Source organism: Lissotriton helveticus, chromosome 8 (genome assembly GCF_964261635.1).
Source record: "Lissotriton helveticus chromosome 8, aLisHel1.1, whole genome shotgun sequence".
Taxonomy (NCBI): Eukaryota; Metazoa; Chordata; class Amphibia; order Caudata; family Salamandridae; genus Lissotriton; species Lissotriton helveticus.
In genome coordinates, this window is record NC_136069.1 from 1245744663 (window position 1) to 1245763750 (window position 19088).

Here is a 19088-nt window from a genome sequence, read left to right on the forward strand (position 1 = left end):
TGAAGCCAGCCAATTATTCGCCTATGTACTTAGAAACGTGGCTGGGTCACACTTTGCGCAGAACCAATAAAAATAATATAAACTCTCTCAGGAAAGTGCTCCAGGGAACGAAATGGGAATGGCCACCTACGTTCCAAACAACCACTGTGACCAAGGGAAACAGAGTATACACAATAAACAAAGTTATTGCTCCCGAGCAAAAGAATACTTGATATTCATAAATGAACCATATCCGGTCAGTCCAATAAATTCCCAAAGACAAGGTGTGCTCAAAAGAAATGTTCTCCTTTATTTTTTTCTTTTTCTTTCGTTCTTGTCAGAGCCGTAGTTACATTTACAAGCAAGAAAATTGATTGTAGATAACATCTCCAAAAGTAGCCGTCACGTGTTTCGTCTCGGGGAAATACACCCGACGACTTCCTCAGGGCAAGCACACCATCTCTGAAGGTGAAATCACCACATTCCAGGTAATACCTGTGTGTGGTCCAGTATAGTATGGGTCTAAAAGGCATGTAAGCAAAACATATCTTGCAATTATTGATTATATTTACAAAGACTTCATGTGGCTTAGTAATGTAAGAGGTGAAGTCGTTAGCACAAAGAGTTTGTAATCTTCATAAAATATGTGTTAAATTTGTGTCTTTAGATGGGTTGCAGAGAATTTCCCCGCAAATAGCATACCACTGCAGTTTTTATTTTAATATAATTGCTTGGGAGGTACTCCTTACAATAACTCTATAAAGGGTTGTTTACCGTTAGACTGTTCTGGCATGCTTACATGTTGTACACCTTAGACCCCCTTCATAATCTCGACCTGGTTGTAAACTAATGATCAATGTTTGATTATCTAGATGACGGGAATGAATGCCAGAGCGCATCAAAGAAAGACGACCAGAATGACAAAGAGAAAAAAGATGAAGAAGAGACTCCTGTACCAGCTTACAGGGCGAAATCAATCATGGAGAGCTGGGTGTGGGGCAAACAACCAGGTAATTGTTGACAAACTCTGCGTTCTCTTTGTTGGAAGCTTAAACCAATATTTATAGATTCTCTTTTTTGGTGGGCCAACGCTGTTTTTTTTAGTTTTTTTTAGCAATAGTGATTGAAATGTATCAATCACTATTGAACGGATGAGCAATGGATTTTGCGAATCTCTACACTACAAATCACATTTATCAAATGTCTAGTGCAGAAACTCAAACTTAAAGCCTGTTGATCAATGGATGGCGTTTATTAGAATCCACTTAACATTTTTGTCAAAAAACCGATGCGGATGCTAATAAAAGCCATCCTTTGGTCAACTGACATTATACTAGACTTTCCGTTAGATGTTTGATGAGCCAGCTATAGTTTAGCTCAAAGAGCCTGGCTACTTGTCTGTTTTGAAGCACTCCTACTTACTCAGTAGCTCATTACATTATTGTACATAATGTTCTCTGTAGTGTGGTTGCTTTTATTGGAACTAACTAGTGATCAGCATTACTGCTGCAGTAAATAAGAATGTCTTCTAGTACTCTTCTTTATTAAATTTCACACAGTTGAAATGCAGCCCATATTAGAAATGGTGATATCGAGTTGTAATGAATGCTGTTATTAATAGCCTGTTGCTGGAATGTATAGCCATTTCATTTGGAGCTGTTGTGAAGTTACCAAAGTGCTATACCAGATGTGAACATCTAAATATATGCTCACCTTTCAGGAGAAGTATTCCACTGTGGATGACATTGCATGCCTGTTTTTTAACTTGGGAAATTGTTTTTGTTTGACTCTTGACACACATCCCTCCATATTTTGCAACAGGGGCTAAGTGGATGCTTTTCCTGGGACTGAAGTCAAGAATAACATTTGCAAATATTTCTGGGTCACCCAAATAGGCTTAGTAGTTTCCTAATTTGACATTCACTGAACAGCGTACATTGCTGATAATGTCGAGGCGAGGTGTGCTTTGCTAAAATATTTTTTAAGTGTTGTTGTCCCTGCTTAAGATGTTGATTGTTGTCAACTGCCTATCTTTGCAGTAATGGACGGGCCAATCAGGGTGTTAGCACCACCCAGCCATACACTCCTCCCCCGACACTGGCCGTGCCTACTTCATGTCTCTGCTTTGCACTATCCCTCAGCTTACAAACACTTAGGGTTCACCCATTAACTACTGTGAGCTTGCTTTTAAATCTTTTGATTGGCTGAGCTTAGCTTTGAATATTGTAGACATGATCATTCTTATTTTTTTTTTATATTAACGGTTGTAGGTAATTTGTCACCTATACTTTACCTGGAAATTTACAAAATGATTGTTATCTTAGCATGCACTTGTTTCACCAGGTAAAAGGCTATCGAGTTTAAGTCATAGATCAAGCATCATGTTAAACGTTTTGTGGGTAGTGGCATGAAAGGGACTCTAAGCAATAATATTGGAGTGTTTTCTGCATTGGACTCCTTGTAAGGTAATAATTCTTCAAACAATTTCCTTGTGTTCCACTGTATAGTCTTGTGATTCTGTTGCAGTGCTTTCACAGTGAATCCTTCATTTCCTGCAGCATCAACACTTTGACACCTTTTATGCAAATGGCTCTCACCCTCTTTAAATGGTAGCCGGTCCGTATCCTGACATGTGAAAGGTTGTTATGCTGTGGTCAGAAGTGATGCTGCCAGTTGCGTCTCCATCACACCTGGACACTAGCGCATAGTGCCATATTGCTGGAGTGTGCTTGGGCTTTGATAGCCCCCCCATGTCTATGCATGAGCACAGTTCTTTTCTTTGTGTCCTGCTTCCTAGCCCCTACTCATTGTCCCCTAGTCTGTACCCACGTATGCTACCTGACTCATATGAAAACAACCCTGCAGCAGGGAGAAGTAGAGGTAAAAGTCGTGGTGAGTGCAGATTTCCGTGAAGTGGGCCCTGGAACATCAGTTGCCTCAGTGTGCTGCTTGTGTCTCACTTCCTTGCAGCTCCCGTCCTGTCTCACTGCACCTCCTGCTTATAGCCCTCTAAAAGGCTGCCGGTCTCTTATGTATTATTATAGTTGTAATTCATACCTCTGACTAGGTGACAGTGTGCATTATTGGGGGCGTGTTGTGGCCCCCCTTGACTGCCCTGCTTTGACGCACTGCTCTGCTTACCTGTTGGCTCTGTCCAGCCCTATGTTCCCCATGGTCCTGCCCTGTTTTGCTCTCCTTCAAGATCCTTCCCTGTTGTAACTTCCTCTCCCATGACCTGCAGTGTTGTACTTCCCCTCCCTGCCCCCTCATAATCTACATTATTGTACACCAAAATGGTCTTGTCCTTTTATAGTTAATGGCCATGATCTTTTACTGTTGTGCTCTCCCCTCCCATGACCCCGCCCCTCATTGAATCCTGCTTTTACCCTGCGCTGCTGTGCTTCCCCCTTTTACTCTGTGCTGGCGTGCTGCCCCTCAGGTCCCTGCGCTGGCATGCTGCCCCTCAGGTCCCTGCGCTGGTGTGCTGCCCCTCAGGTCCCTGCGCTGGCGTGCTGCCCCTCAGGTCCCTGCGCTGGCATGCTGCCCCTCAGGTCCCTGCGCTGGTGTGCTGCCCCTCTGGTCCCTGCGCTGGCGTGCTGCCCCTCTGGTCCCTGCGCTGGCGCGCTGACCCTCTGGTCCCTGCGCTGGGGCGCGCTGCCCCTCTGCTCCCTGCGCTGGGGCGCGCTGCCCCTCTGCTCCCTGCGCTGGGGCGCGCTGCCCCTCTGGTCCCTGCGCTGGGGCGCGCTGCCCCTCTGGACCCTGCGCTGGGGCGCGCTGCCCCTCTGGTCCCTGCGCTGGGGCGCGCTGCCCCTCTGGACCCTGCGCTGGGGCGCGCTGCCCCTCTGGACCCTGCGCTGGGGCGCGCTGCCCCTCTGGACCCTGCGCTGGGGCGCGCTGCCCCTCTGGACCCTGCGCTGGGGCGCGCTGCCCCTCTGGACCCTTTGGGGCCATGCGCTGCCCCTCTGGACCCTTTGGGGCCCCCCGCTGCCCCTCTGGACCATTTGGGGCCACGCGCTGCCCCTTTGGGGTCACACTCTGCCCCTCTGGGCCCTGCGCTGACACGCTGCCCCTCTGGACCCTTTGGGGCCACGTGCTGCCCCTCTGGACCCTCTGGGGCCACGCGCTGCGGTGACCGCCCCTCTGGCGCCTCGCGCTGCCCGCCCTTCTGAGGCCACACGCTGCCGTGCCCACCTTCTTGTGATAATAGTTTTTTTATTATATAGCGAAAAGGTGTTTACCATACTTCACTAACATACTGTGCATGTAGAGTATGGTCAGCAAAAGTCCTAGGCTTTATTTAATGTAGTCAGCTCTGTCTTTTCATTATTACTTACACTTGTAAATAGCTTTTCATTATTAAAAAGCTCTTTTGATTGGCATTACCCGTACTTGACAAGGTAGTACACATGAAATTAGACAACATCTTGGTTATGATTTGCATACTATGGTTGACATTTATTTCTCTTTTGCATGTTTACAAGTCATTAACATCTTTCATAGTCTGTGTGACTTTGGAGGGCCTGAAAATAAAATATGGGTATTCTCTAAAATGTCTCCACTATATCCTTCTTTATCGATTGACCACTATAGATTTTAAACACTTTTGTATATCGTTCTGAGGTTAGGGTTTAATTCTTCTTTTCTAATTTATAATGTGCTCCACCTTTCAGAGTTGTAAAAGTGATGAGTGGCTTTAGTGGAAAATTTGGGACGTCATGGCAAATATATAACTGTAGGAAACCCACCTCTATATAGTGTATCGCAATAAGGTACTTTATGCAGAGAAGTGGACAAGACCCTTTTTGGTTTCCAGAGGCAAATGTTGATAATACTAACGCTCTATTTTATGGTAGTGTGGGTGGGCAGTTAGGCTTATCAGAGGGTAGTGCTAAGCCCACACACCAAGGCAATAAATGGCTACACACACTTGAGGAATGAAGGTGAGACCAAATTAGAAAAACCGTACTTTTTATATAAATATTTAGACTAGGAACTTTGGTACAAGGTAAATACTTTTCACAATACAATAAATTACAGTAAAATGCAATAATCAGAGTTGTGGTCATTTACGCATAATACATTCCCTATTGAAGGATAAAGGCAAGTTGGGGGGGGTAAAAAAACAAGGCAAAAGGGGTCATTGTAGCTGGCGCTACGAACACAAGGGGCCACCTGTAAAATGCAAAGCAAAGGGGGGACTTGCAGGCAAGTCCGAAGGTGCTCAAGGGAGAGTAGGGATCGCAAGGGCTCTGGGTCTGTGGGAGTACAGCTGGTTTGAAGATGCCCAGGCTGGGTGCAGAGAAGATGTATAGCTGGGCAAAAGCGTGCAGAGAAGCACCTCGCGGTCAGAAGCTGGCACCTTGGAGTGATCCCTGAGCTGCGGCCCACTGCTGAGGTGGGTTGACGAAGTCCTAATTCCCTCGTCTGGTGCTGGCTGTAAAGTTGGAGTCCGCCTGGACTCAGTTTTGTAGGTTTTTGCAGCAAGGGGTCCGGTACCCCGGATGTTGGCGCCTTGCAGCTCCGGTGGGTGCAGGGGCCTCAAGACTTGGTGCAGAGGCCGAGTTGACCCTCCAGAGCAAGGGTACCTTCGAATGGCACATGGAGATGTCGGTTGGGCTGGGGAGCTGGACGACGTTGGACCGGACTTGCTGTTTTGGAGACCTGCGGCAGCAGGGAGATAGTACCTCTATCCAGTGGCGGCTGGTGACATTTTAAAGTGGTGGGGCGGAAACTGATAATCATACTGCACCGTAGCGAGCGAGCGTAGCGAGCGAGCCCGAACCCCCTAAGGAGGGTTCGGGGGGATTTCCCCCCGAGAAAATTTTGAAAAAATAGTGGAAAAATGGTGCATTTTCAAGCAAATTTGAGAAAGCAGGAAGGTTAATAAAGCAATTGTGAAAGTGCAGGTATTACATTATTCAAGAGCTTTCATATAACATAGGTAGCTGCTTATTCAGTATAACCACAGAGCTTCATAACTGCACAACTCTATTTACAAGCCACAGAGGCCGTGAGGAGCAACTCTGCTCTGCACGCGCTGTTTGAGGTTTCCGCACCAGTGCACAGTGGCAGCTTGCCTTTCTTCCTTATAGTAAGGAGGGGTGTGCCCGTTCTACCACAGGAAACGGGATTCCCTCTTTCGTTTTCTGTCCAAGTGCTGGTGGTGTGCAGTGGAAGCAGAAATAGACACAGTGTCTATTTCTGCTTCCACTGGCACACCACCAGCACACACATGACGTGTTTGCTCTCCAAAATTAGAAAGTGATCTCTGTGCCAACGCTTTCCTCGGGCAAGACGGTGCCAGGCTAAGCGAGAAAAGGCCGCTTTAATGATACAGGTCTGTGCTGCTAATGTGATAACATACAAAACAAAACAGCACCGCCACCAGCGTAATGTTGCCCTAGATCACACTGTGCGACCTAGCTAAGCCTCACATCACATGTGCCATAAATAAAACATGAGCACAAAAACGCTCATTTTCTTGCAGTATCGATTTCTTCGGGATAGGCAAAAGTGACAAAACCGTTCCTATGGACTAAACTTATGGAGCAATGCAATGGTCACACAACATTTTCCAGGTGTAAGTCTGAATTGCATCTGTAAAAAGTGGTAAGTTATGCCTGTATATTTCACACCTGATCAAAAATCTTTACAAAATTGAAACCTATGAATGATATGCACACCTTAGTAACTTACACAGTCATGAGTTGTTACGCAGTTTTAGTTTTAAATTTGTTTCAAAGTTACAATGGTGAATGCTAGCAAGAGCTCATTAAAAACTTGACCAGGAAAATCCCATGCAAACGTAGTGAACACCTTTTCAAGCTAATCAGCATATGTAAATTACTCCTAAAAAAAACCTGGCGAACAGCTGCAAAAAAGTGGGAAAGCACAAAAATTACCCCAGATTTCACAGTTGATGTGAGGTAAGGGGAGAAAGTTAAGTGAAATATTCAATGAATAAATGTAAAACTTGGAATAAAAAAATTCTATAAATTCCCTAATCAAATATGGGATCAGAAAAACAGGATTATGTGAATCTCCAGAATAGGATTCACCATATAAGGCTTCTAAAAGTTGACTCCAGACTGCAAATGAGGTATTCCGACCTGAACATTACGATGACAAGGCCACCAAAAGTGTGCACAGGGGTACAGAGGACACAGCACTTTAGAGGTATTTTGCAGAGAAGAACGCAGACTGCATCTGCAGTCAAAAAACACTGACGGGTTTCCGACACCCGACATGAGATGGTAACTGAGATGCACTGTGGGACTCATGGGTACAGCTTCCACATTGTTAATAGTGGCAGGTGTCCCATCTGGAGCAGTGGAAGCTGTAGGGCACACTGCATGCCCTCCTATTTCATTCCTTGCATGCTGACTGTATTTTTCTTAAAGCGTCTCAAGCATTATTAAATCACTCAGGGGCAGATTTACTAAGATTTGATGCTGTGTGTGTCACAGAAGTTACGCAAATCAGCTCAAAATCTTTGAGTCTGATTTTCTTTTTAGCGCTAAACTTGTTTAGTGCTGGAAATAATGTGAAACCAGCATTGCATTACTTCACCCATGAACCCCCCCCCAACGTTTTTGACACTAAATCCAAATTACTACAGAAAGTGACAGCGTTAGAAAATAGTGCACCCTTCTACCAGGCGCTATAAAGGAGAAATGCCTTTTTACTCCTTTATTTTGCATGTGGGAAAATGCTTGAAATAAGTCTAAGCATAGTATTTAGTACTGGAAGAGAATCCTTCCAGACCCAGTACAAAACCTATGCTTGATTAACGGAGGCACCCTTGAACTGTGGTCCAAAGGTGTCTCCGTGGGCACGGCAGCGAATTTCAGCACATGCCCTAGGGAGAGGGGAGGCTGAGAGGAGTGCCATATTTCAGTAAATTTGGTGCTCTCATGGTCTCTCATCATGCAGCGCAGCGCAACATTTGCGGCTGCTGCACTGTGATACGTGAGAAATCGGTAAATCTGCCTCTCAGTCCCTTTAAAGGTACAGATAATACTTTTCAAAAATAAATTCTAGTGGGGATTACAAATGCAGGGAATGAAGTCTGCTGTCCCTTCAGACCTAGAGTCACAGGCATTCCGAGGGGATCGCAAACTGCTTCCTGCCTCATATATATGAACGAGGCACTAGGTTTTACCACCTCCGGCTAATTTAGATGTTGTGATGTAACTAATCAGGACCTATGTTCCATCAAATAATGTGACTCAGGACGCAAACCAGACAGTGTGCAAAAACACCAGCTGGTTTGCTAACTACAATTTATACATTGCACCAAAAATGGCAGCCAAGACCCAAGTAAAAAAAATACTAAATCCAAATATATCCAGCAAAATACATCAAAACAAATTAACCATGCAGATTTAAAAGAAAAATACCAACAATAAAAAAACAAAATAAAAGCAAAGCGGGAGATTCCAGAAATCGTTGCATATTTGTACACTTACAGCGAATAGCTCGCAAAAGATTCTTTTGGGTTTTGCCACAATTATTTGTCATCTAATGAGCTGATTAATGAGCATAGACATGGATATACCATGGAGAAATGCAGAAAGCCTTTGAAATTACATAATATTATTATGGAGCTAAAATTTAACATTTTCAAACTATTGGTTAATAACTTGGGCTGAAGAGAAATTCAGTACAGACATGAGATAGGAGAAGGGAGATAAGAAATTTGCAACTCTAATCATATAGAAATTCCCTGAGGAAAAGGAAGCATTATTTACTGACACAAGGCTGCCAAATAAAAAGCGTAAGCATTTTGTCCCGTTGGGTGAAATGTTGATTTCTTACCGTGAAAGTCCTAAAGAATAATCTATGATCTTGTATTAGGATTACAAGCACAAAACCACGTTTGTGTTTTACGAGGTGTGATTACTCAAAAAACATTAGAAAAAACTTCAACAAACTTAATTGAAGCGTCAAAGAGATGATTATTTTCATGATATCCAGGAATTTTGAACACTACCTCCCCCACCACAGTGAGCTCTTCAACACTCCTGACTACCAGGTGCATCCACCTCAGCAAGAGCCCTTTAATGCAGCCTACAACTATACTCACAAACATGGACGTACATTGTGATGAAGTGGCTGTGTCAGTTTGCAGATCGAGCGTGTCACCCTGCTCATAGAGGAGAGGTCGAGGAATGGTGATCAGCATCACAAGTGCCAAAATGAAGGAGGAGCCCCAGGTAGCAAGGCCAACGATGTCACCCTCCCACCCCAAATATGCCTGCATTCTGGATTCCTACTATCTACCGGCTCGACATGACCCCATATATCACTCCTTCCTGCCACTGCGGATGGAACAGAGATTAACAGTAGTATACAGGCAGCCAATACATCCCCTCGGAAACATTTCTGGCTTGCATTTCTTTTCTTGCGGTGATTACTAGACCCAGGTGTCTAAACGCCCTTGTGGCACCGACGTCTCATTCTAGAGGCACGGAGTTCGCCCTGACCAGGCAATAAGATTCATCATGTCACACTGCACCGAGAGGCTCTTCTTGGTACAGGCGATCGAATTACAATCTGCTACCACCATTTTACAATCTGCGAGCAAAAAACACTTATTTGGTTGATATAAAGAGGTCCTGCTCGATTGAAAGACATTAGATCAAATTGAGTGGTTTGGTTAAAATCTGACACCCTGGAGATGCAACCAGACGTGTGCGTGTGCCTAAACTGCCTTGGTCATGAAAAAAGTCACAGAATGGGAGATGAGTCTTTTAAGGGGGTCACTGCACTGGTCCTCGATTAATCTGTCCAGACAACTGAATGTTACATACTAGAGAGGATTTGTGCGCAATGAAAAATAACTAAGTTAGCACCTTTGCAAGTCTCGGCTTATTTTGTCAGTGCGGTTGAAGAATAAATACAACTTGAAGTGGATTGTGTTTCCGAGCTCGGCCCCCCCCGGAAATGGGGGTGCTGAGCACTCTCTGTCCTCCTGGGTGCTGTCACCCTTACAGAGCTGAGCACTCTCTGTCCTCCTTGGTACTGTCACCCCTACAGAGCTGAGCACTCTCTGTCCTCCTGGGTGCTGTCTCCCTTACAGAGCTGAGCACTCTCTGTCCTCCTGGGTGCTGTCACCCTTACAGAGCTGAGCACTCTCTGTCCTCCTGGGTGCTGTCACCCCTACAGAGCTGAGCACTCTCTGTCCTCCTGGGTGCTGTCACCCTTACAGAGCTGAGCACTCTCTGTCCTCCTGGGTGCTGTCACCCTTACAGAGCTGAGCACTCTCTGTCCTCCTTGGTACTGTCACCTCTACAGAGCTGAGCACTCTCTCTCCTCCTTGGTACTGTCACCTCTACAGAGCTGAACACTCGCTGTCCTCCTGGGTGCTGTCACCCTTACAGAGCTGAGCACTCTCTGTCCTCCTGGGTGCTGTCACCCTTACAGAGCTGAGCACTCTCTGTCCTCCTTGGTACTGTCACCCCTACAGAGCTGAGCACTCTCTTTCCTCCTGGGTGCTGTCACCCCACAGAGCTGAGCACTCTCTGTCCTCCTGGGTGCTGTCACCCCTACAGAGCTGAGCACACTCTGTCCTCCTGGGTGCTGTGGTCACTGCAGGAACATACACTTTTTGGATCATGGCTTCTGTCACCTCTGGAAAAGTCTGCAGCCTGCGTTCTCCAAGGAACTGGCTTCCCAGAAAAAGGTACCCTAATTTGGCCCAAGTCCTGCAATTCATGCTGCACAGACCCCTCCCCCCTTGCCTCTTACTATGAGCCTAATAGTAATCTTCTCCTTTCGTGTACCCATCTACTGTCACCCTTGAGGCTCAACCACGTTCTAGAAAGAATAGCACAATCGCGACATATTGCAATAGTAAATAAAAGGCACCTCTAATGTGGAGGATTTGCATTTACAATGTTTGTGCCCTGCCATGTCGCCTTAAGGGGTAGCATGAAACCTAGCCAATAAGAACATCTCCCTAAAACACCACTGTCCCACCAAAACCCTGCCTGCATGGGTATATGGACACCCACCCCCTCCCCGCCCCCCGTCAGGATCTCCAGTCCGCCCTCTTCACCTCGCCTACCTGTCCCTGGCCATCCGTTCTCCTTCCTCCGGACCTCCCTGCCTTTCTCACGCTGCCGATAATCCATAACTTCTGTAAAGCTGTGCGTCTTCCGGAGCGGGGCCTAACCTATCCGTCCACCCTCACGGAGTTCTCCTCAGCATCCAACACTTTGCAGTAACGTAATGTTTTAAACTTAAAATAAACCACTGGAATGCAACAGCTAGGTATTGCATGTGACTAACTTGTGCCATCGCCATGCTTACTCCTATTCTGCGGAGTGGGTGAGGCGGAGGGGGAGGGCTGGGTACAGACTGGAAGTGGAATAGACGATATGGATCACGCGCGATGAAACCCATGCTAACTGCATGCCTTACTCTTCCCTACTGAGCAATTAAAACCCCTCCCCTCCCGCCAACAGCGCGCCAGGTGCACGTGCGTCGGAGCAGTGCGGGCAGCAGACTTCAATGGACAGGACCTCGCTGAATGGGAATGCTGCAACTGCGTGAAGGACAATAAGGGAACCACATTTCGGCCCCCATTTGGCTGCACAGCCTATTATAAATGAATTTAATGAATTAAATTAGTTTTCCACCGTATACATTTTTTCTTCTTCATTTTAACCATAATCTTTTTCCTTGTTCTTTAGTCGTTTCAATCCATTCAACTCATTATTATGTTATTCAAAAACACAGGAGCAGCGTTGGTTCCACATGCCACGTTTTTAATGTCAATCACCCAATGCATTTCGGGAATTCATCCCTTCTTCGGGGGTTTCTAAAGTACAAAAAAATTGAACTGAATCAGTTCCTTCAACATAATTACATCAGAGACTTGCATCATATTAACATTCTCAATAAAGCGATGAAAACTTTCCAAAAAAGTATTGCTCACACAATTAATTATTTCTTTCCTCATTGCGCGCGTGTCCTATGCTGAAGTTCTAAACTCCCAAACCCTTGCTGATAAAATTGCCTGCTATTACGCACTTTGTTCCATAGCTTGCTGCTAATGTTAGCCCATATGACCCTTCGTTAATCTAAGCCAAACTGAGCTGAAAGACGCACTTACCATGGCATGCGATTGTTAAAATTACTCGTTCAACCAAAGCTCATGATTAATTGCCAGACTATACTTATGATGGTACGAATGCATTCTGCTTCCCTTCTTCAAACGGGGATGCCTGGATTAAAACCACGTAAATGCGCAGTCCACTTTAAATACCTGCAGCTGCAATGTCACACACTATTAACTCCTTGTGTCACGTGGTTATTAACTTCTGTTGCTTTTCTCTAACGAACTGGAATACAGATTCAATAAATGAATCTGCCCCACAAAGCCTCAGATGGCTGGGAAATCTATGTATAAAACAAAACTATTTCCATGGGTTTGTTTTTCATCTAAAGAGAGCAAACACACTCTACCGTCCTGCTGGGCACGTGACTTTACACCCACCGTCCTAAAAGCGAGTTAACTGTAAAAACGTGATTTATCTCAATGCTCTCAGTGCACCTATAAGGGTTGGTACCATGAACAAAGCAGCAAACCAAAAATGTTAATATCATTCCATTTAATTATACTCATTTGTCATCCTCTGAAGGATGGCAAGCTTAGTCTGCCTTTCTCGGATTCCATCTAGTGACCTGTTGGACATCACATGTTGCGGAGTGGAGCACTCAACCCACTGAGCAATTCTATCGGAGCACTTCTATCGGCTGTGTGACTGTGAGGCACTGACTGGCAATCCGCGCAAAACAACCCCTGTTTCCATCTGAAAACCAAGCAGGCGCAGCAACGTCTGTTTATGAAAGGATGAGGGCTCGGTCTTTCATCCCACCGTTCCACTCCCTTCCTGATTAATACCTGCTGTTACACTCGGTGTAGCTGCTCGGAGCTTGAGGAGTGAGTGTGAGTGGGCAGGGCCGCAGGGAGAGAACGAGAGGCACGACGAGTGCAGTAGTCAGTCACGACACACAGAAAAGGTCAGGAGGGAATTGGCATTATTTTCCCAAAAAGAAAATCTAAAAACGACTAAGAAGAGTAAGAGAAGCATTATAAAATTATTACCCAGGCCTGAGTGCAATATAATTGCGCCGTCCGGGTCCGCCGTAGGCTAGGCTGTAGGCGCACAATGTCACGGCCATGACGACGAGTCAGGACTGGACTGAGTCACGCACGCTCTCACTGACTAATTCAGCCAATCCTGGCGCAGCCTTAACAGCGCCACTGCGCCAGGATTGGCCCTCGAGCAGGGTAAAATCTGCCCGTAATGAGACCGGGGCACCAGGTCCCTGCCTGTGTCTCAGGGCTAGGTGGGTGGGGGGGGGGAGGTCTAATAGGTACTACGCATGCGCAGGCCAGTCTACATTCGGAGTACTCCTGGCTGTCACATGCGTAGTCACCCCGCTCTCATCTAGTGCTCTGGCTGCCTGCCTGACTGTGTGCTCTGACTCTGACTGTCACTCACTCTGTCGCAGCCCCGCCCCCCACGGCCCACTTCCGAAGCAATGCCCGATTCTGTCGGGCTTTTCCGGGCCAGCGCAGAGTCAGTGCGCTTAGATTTATTTAAAGCAATCTCTTTTAAAACTTTTCTTATTTATCCATGTTTTGGCAGTGACGGGTCGTCCATGGCTAGTGGGGCAACGCCCCAACGCCCCCCATGGACGCACCGCCACTGCCTCTATCTCGAGGGAGTTCTTTGGCGATTTGTGAAGTCGTGATCCTCCCAGATTTTTGGAGTCCACACAATGATGAGACGAGCTGTAGGATGACGAATGTCGAGTTATAGGCGGCAGGAAGGAGTTTGCACCCAAAGTTCAACACAAGGTTGTCAGTTCTCGGTCCAACATTGTTTCTTTGCTCGTCTACTTGTGTCTGTGGAATCCAAGTTCAAAGTCTGCGGATGCCACCTAAATAGTAAAATTAGGGGCGTTTACAAGGGGGTGATGGGTAGTAGCCAGTGGTCCCATGTCCCGGGGTGTCCACACCCTCTATTATGCCCTCCTCTTGTGGGAGTGGAGCATAGCCCTATCCCTGACTGGATTAGTCCCACCATCTTCTAGATGGTGGGCACTAAAAATGTGCCTCCCCTCTCCTCCAGCACCTAAGGGGTGGAGTTGGCAGAAGGGGGGGGGGGGGGCACACGTCCTATTCTTTCTAAATTTTCCCACATGGCTTCCTTCCAAAAAGGGGGTGATGACATGAGGGGGCCTACTCCTTCTATCGGGAGAGGCTGGGTGGATGTGTTTCAGAGGCAGCCATGCTGCCTGCCACAGATGGCTCTTCCTGACCGGGGAAAGGTGAGAACACCTCTGCCCAGGACCGGCTTTGTACTCGACCTCAGATTGAGCTGGCACTCACCAAATAAGGTCTGAATTCTGTCTAGTTTAGGCTAGCTTAGACCAGTCAGTGACCACACTTAGGGTTGGTAATTTTCAGGGGACCCCTCTAAGGGGTTCCCTGTGTGCAAATCGATCTGAAACTGGAATCCGTGTAGGTTTATTAAGAGGAGATGTTTGGCACCAAACATCCCAAAGTACAGTGAAGCCATCATGGAGCTGGGGAACTCGTTATGACGAGTGTTCAGCCCATGTACTCTTCATGGCTTCCCTGTTCACTTACAGTATCCAAGAATCGACCTGGATATTGCAGGGGCAGATCTGCTCATTCAGCTATATCCTCACAGGAGATATAGTGCACCCTGCCGTAGGACTATGAAGCCTGCCAGAAGGGCGTCTTAACTATATTTGTCCCATGCAGTCTGGGCATGGTACACAGGGAAGTGTGCCATGTCGACTTTTCGGTTTTGTCTGCACCAAGACTCGCAGTCTGTGATGGCAGGGTGCTTGGCCTCAGTAAGGGTACCGTAGGGTGGCACAATTTGTGCTGCTACCCTTGGAGTTCTTTTGTTATTGTCCATGTCCTAGGTACCAGGGGTACCATTTACAAGGGGTACAGAAGTGGTGCCAATTAGGAAACTAAAGGTACAGTTTAGGGAGAGAGCTTCTGGCACAGGGTTCCTGGTCGACAGGGATCCTGTGCACTTCCAGTCGAAATTACACCATTTTCCAGGCATAAAGTGAGGGCCTAACCATGTCCAAAAGAGGCACTTTCCTACAATAACACATTCGAGTACTCATATTATGATACTCCATTGGGAGTAAAAGAAATAACTTCTTTTCTGATTTATCGCATACAGTTGCTGCATATTGATGGTAAAATGTTAACGAGTGATGGTGTCTTTTTGAATCTATATGGTAGAAAAGGCTTGGTTTACCAACTATGTTTGTTGGAGTCATAGCCTTCCATAGTAATGTAAAATGAAAAAGCAAGTACGAACCATTCTTGATAAGTCTTAAGATAACTATGTTGGTGCTGTTGGGGCATGCAGCATTATATTAACTTTTTTGATTGAGCAATTCAACCTTCATTCCTATTGTATGTGAAGCCTTTCTGTGTCCTGGAGCGTTCTGTGGGTATGTCTTTTACAACTGTTATCCCTGGGCCCTTGCTACATTTGTACTTCAGTTGAATAACCAGGGTATTAACTTGAACTTTTAACTTGGCAAGTCAGCAGAATGAACAGTCCATCCTTACAAACAGCAGATGGTAGTAAATCTGGAACTTAAATACAGGTGCTCTCTAAATGTATTTCAGAAGTTGTGGATTACATGTTAAACTCATTTAAAACGGTTAGCTTTTTTAAAAAAAATAACTGTTTGCTTGAGACGTGCACGTGTATCTTCTGGTCCAGAGTTCATCTTCTGGTCCATAATTCTACTGCTGATATATACAATTTTGCAATTAGGGCGCCCTGTCAAGGGGGAAGGCAAAGGAGGAAGAAGCTAGCGATATTGCTGTCCTTCTTAACAATTTAGTTTCAGTGTCCTCTAGATGGGGATCTCTTCAGTCATGCTGAACGTCTAGATCTTAAAATCAAGCTTCCCCCTCCTGTGTTTTAGCAAGAGAGAGAGTCCACTGATTGTAAGGACCTACAGGACTTTGACTCTTTTAATGATCTCGGCTTTGCATCTACTATGTTGTTGAGATTGTAATAATTGTGCTTTTGTTTCAGAAAGATCCAAAGTCATGCACCTTATTCTTGTGCATCATTTGAATTTACTCATCCAGCAGAGCCTACCTTAATGTTACATTTCTCATTTGTGTACAGTTTGTTTTGTCACACTGCCTTGGAGCAACCATCTGACAGTTAAATTTATTCGCAGGATCAGAGTTGCAAAGATATCTAAGCCCTTTGATTGAAACCTTTACAGATAAATAGATTTGGGGGGGATTACCTTTGATGCTTATTAGACAGATTTGGGGAGGATTACCTTTGAAGACTTCTAAGCTGCCTTCAATACACCCTGTATTAGTGTGAGACAGTGTTCATGATACTTTCTTGCCCATATATGGCTCTTGGAGTGGATATCTTCTGAACTGAAGTGTATAAAAGATATTATGATGGCCAATGCAAGAAATTGAGACAAGCCCGGCAATCTAGGTACTCCTCGCCTCATGAGAAGCAGTATGTCCAAGCAGTAAATGCCCCTAAAAATGGTTAGAGCTGCTTACATAGTTTACGTGCAGTATAGCTAAAAGTTGAAGAAAAATAAAGGTGCTAGCGCCGGCCCTGCCCTCTTGCCAGTAATTTTAAAAAGCTGACTCCCCTAGCCCTGGCCATGCCAAAACTCTTTTAAAATAAATTTCACCCATGCTTCTCATCAGCCATGCCACTCTGTAACATGTCCCAAAAAAACATTTGCAAAGGCAATAGCTTGTGTAGGTGAGCTGTTTTGGGCTTGGCAGTGCTTGTTTCGTTCTTGTTTGTGTTTATTTTTCTTCTTCATTCCATGGGAGTGCATATATGTTCTTACTTTCTTCTTGTGTGCTTCTTCTCCCCTCAAATCATCTAATCCCTGCTCCCTGAGCTCTCCTTGTTGCTGCCCCCCACTGCAATTGCTCATTGTCCTCCCCATAGTTAAAAAAAAAATTAAAAAAAATTGAAGTCAGTTTTTTTTCTTTTTGGGGAGACCTGGCAGCTGCAATATGCTACTGAGCCACCCCTTTCTATTTGATACTTTTTTTCCACATACATTTTTAATTTACCATTACAAGATTGGCACCCGCCATCTTGAAAAGCCACGTTAAAAGTAAAAAAGTAAAAAAAAGAAAGTGGCACCTGTTACCTGATGAGGCATAAGTGCGCATGCATGGTGACACACATGCATCATCATGTTGCAATGTACATTTTTTTTGTTGTCCAGACACTGTTCTGCATCAGCAAACCAGCATTTATGTTTTTTAGGTCTCTCCTACACAGCGCGCATGCGCTACATAGGAGGGCCTTTAGCTGTCGCTCTGCTCATTTTGAAGCACACACGTGCTTGTGGCAGCATCCACCTTGCGGGAGATAGCAGCGGCACGCCTGCTAATTGGCTGTTGCTCGCTCCCGCAAGGCGGATGCCACCACAAGCACGAGGGTCCTTCAAAACAGTCAGTAAGCAGATCGCAGGCTGCGTTTTTTTATCCGCCCCCCCCCCCATTACTCACCCTCTCTTTGCTTTCAATCGCGGCACTTGTGCTTTGGCTGTAAACATCTCGAGCCAAAGCACAAGTGCCATGCTTGTGTGTATTTGCCACCCGGCTTCCTTGTTTGCTTTTCTTGTGGTGCAGACACTATTTTGTGGCTAGTTTATATGCGATGCTTTCAGCGTTCGTTTGGTGCCGGAGTACTTTTTTTCCTAATCAGGGTGCACTTTTCGTATGGTTGTCAGCTTTTTATCATGAGACATTAGTCGATGTTATCACTGGTGTCTGCCTGGCAAGTATTTTTGGCGGGCGGTGGCATTTGAATGGTTTGCCATTACTTGCTTACAGAAAGAGGGTAAAATCCATCTTTTGGATTGGGCTAGTGTCCACTTCTTTTAATTTTGGATGATGGCAAATTCCCGCATGTCTCTAGCATAGAGGACTATTCGGTTAAGAAATGCGTCCAATAATTGCAACCAGAGGTTCAGCTGTGCCTTGTAGCGCTTAATACTCTCGAAGCATTGTATGTTTTTCTCCTAACTCACTTTTCAGTCTCTTCTTTCCTCTCTCTTGACTGCTATCTCTCTCTATTCCCCTCTTTCTCTGACTGTCTCCCAATATTTCTCCCCCTTTTCCTCATCACATCCTCCTCTTTCTTTTGCTCTTTTTTCGCTCATTCACTGTCTAATCTTCCTCTTGCCTGCATTTCGTTCTCTTTGCCACTCTGTCCATCTTGCTGCCTTTCTCTCCCATTCAATCTCTACATTCTGCCTCTCCGCTGAGTCTTCTGATGCAAAATAAATTGTTCCCATATTCCACTCTTTCCTGTTTTTGCTATGATTGCTTCCCTTGTAGTTTATCTCTCTAACGTGGGTTGGGACATTTATCAAAGTTATAGTGGTTAAACAAGTGCACACGTTCGATCTTGGTGTTAAGGGGTGGGATCGGTTGGAGGAGGGGGCAATATTATTTCCAGCACAATATATGGGTTGTGGACAAGCCTAAAGAGAAACTATAGGTAATGACTACCCAGTTCCTCCAACAAACCAATAGGTTGAGGCAGAATCACTCACATGCATGAACACGTGACGCACTCCATCCTGCTACTACAGAGCCCAGAAACATTGTACGGGCTGTCTTGATGGCTTAGCCTATTGTTACCAATTATTTAAAATATAAATAAGTGGACTTTGACTCTGCCTGCAGGTCAAATCTTGTCTCCCCTAGGGATGAGCTCGTTCCATGTTGCTCTGGTTACTGTGCTTGCCTTCCTCCAGTGTCCAGTGTGTCTCTGTGTAAAGGCTTTGCTTACTCACTCCGCTTGTTCCCTGTTTGCCCATGTCGAGTATTTGTAGGCCTCATTAGCTATTCTCTAGGATACGAACAGTTGTTCAGCCAGCTGTAACTATTCGTCGTGCTGTGTCAGTGTTTGAGTTTCCCAGTGGGTTATGTAAGATGCTAGCTGCTTTTTGTAATGCCTTCCTCGTGTTTAGTACCTTTTCCCATTTGTCGCGATTGTCTTTACTTTGCA

General features: G+C 45.6%; 1 protein-coding gene across 1 annotated transcript in view; it reads left to right on the forward strand.

The window, feature by feature from the left end:
- Positions 1-19088, forward strand: part of HERC2 (HECT and RLD domain containing E3 ubiquitin protein ligase 2) — a 1611099-nt gene that overhangs the window by 101810 nt on the left and 1490201 nt on the right. Inside the window, 1 exon segment of the mRNA XM_078658234.1 lies at positions 852-989. Coding sequence (XP_078514360.1) covers positions 852-989 — 138 coding nt within the window.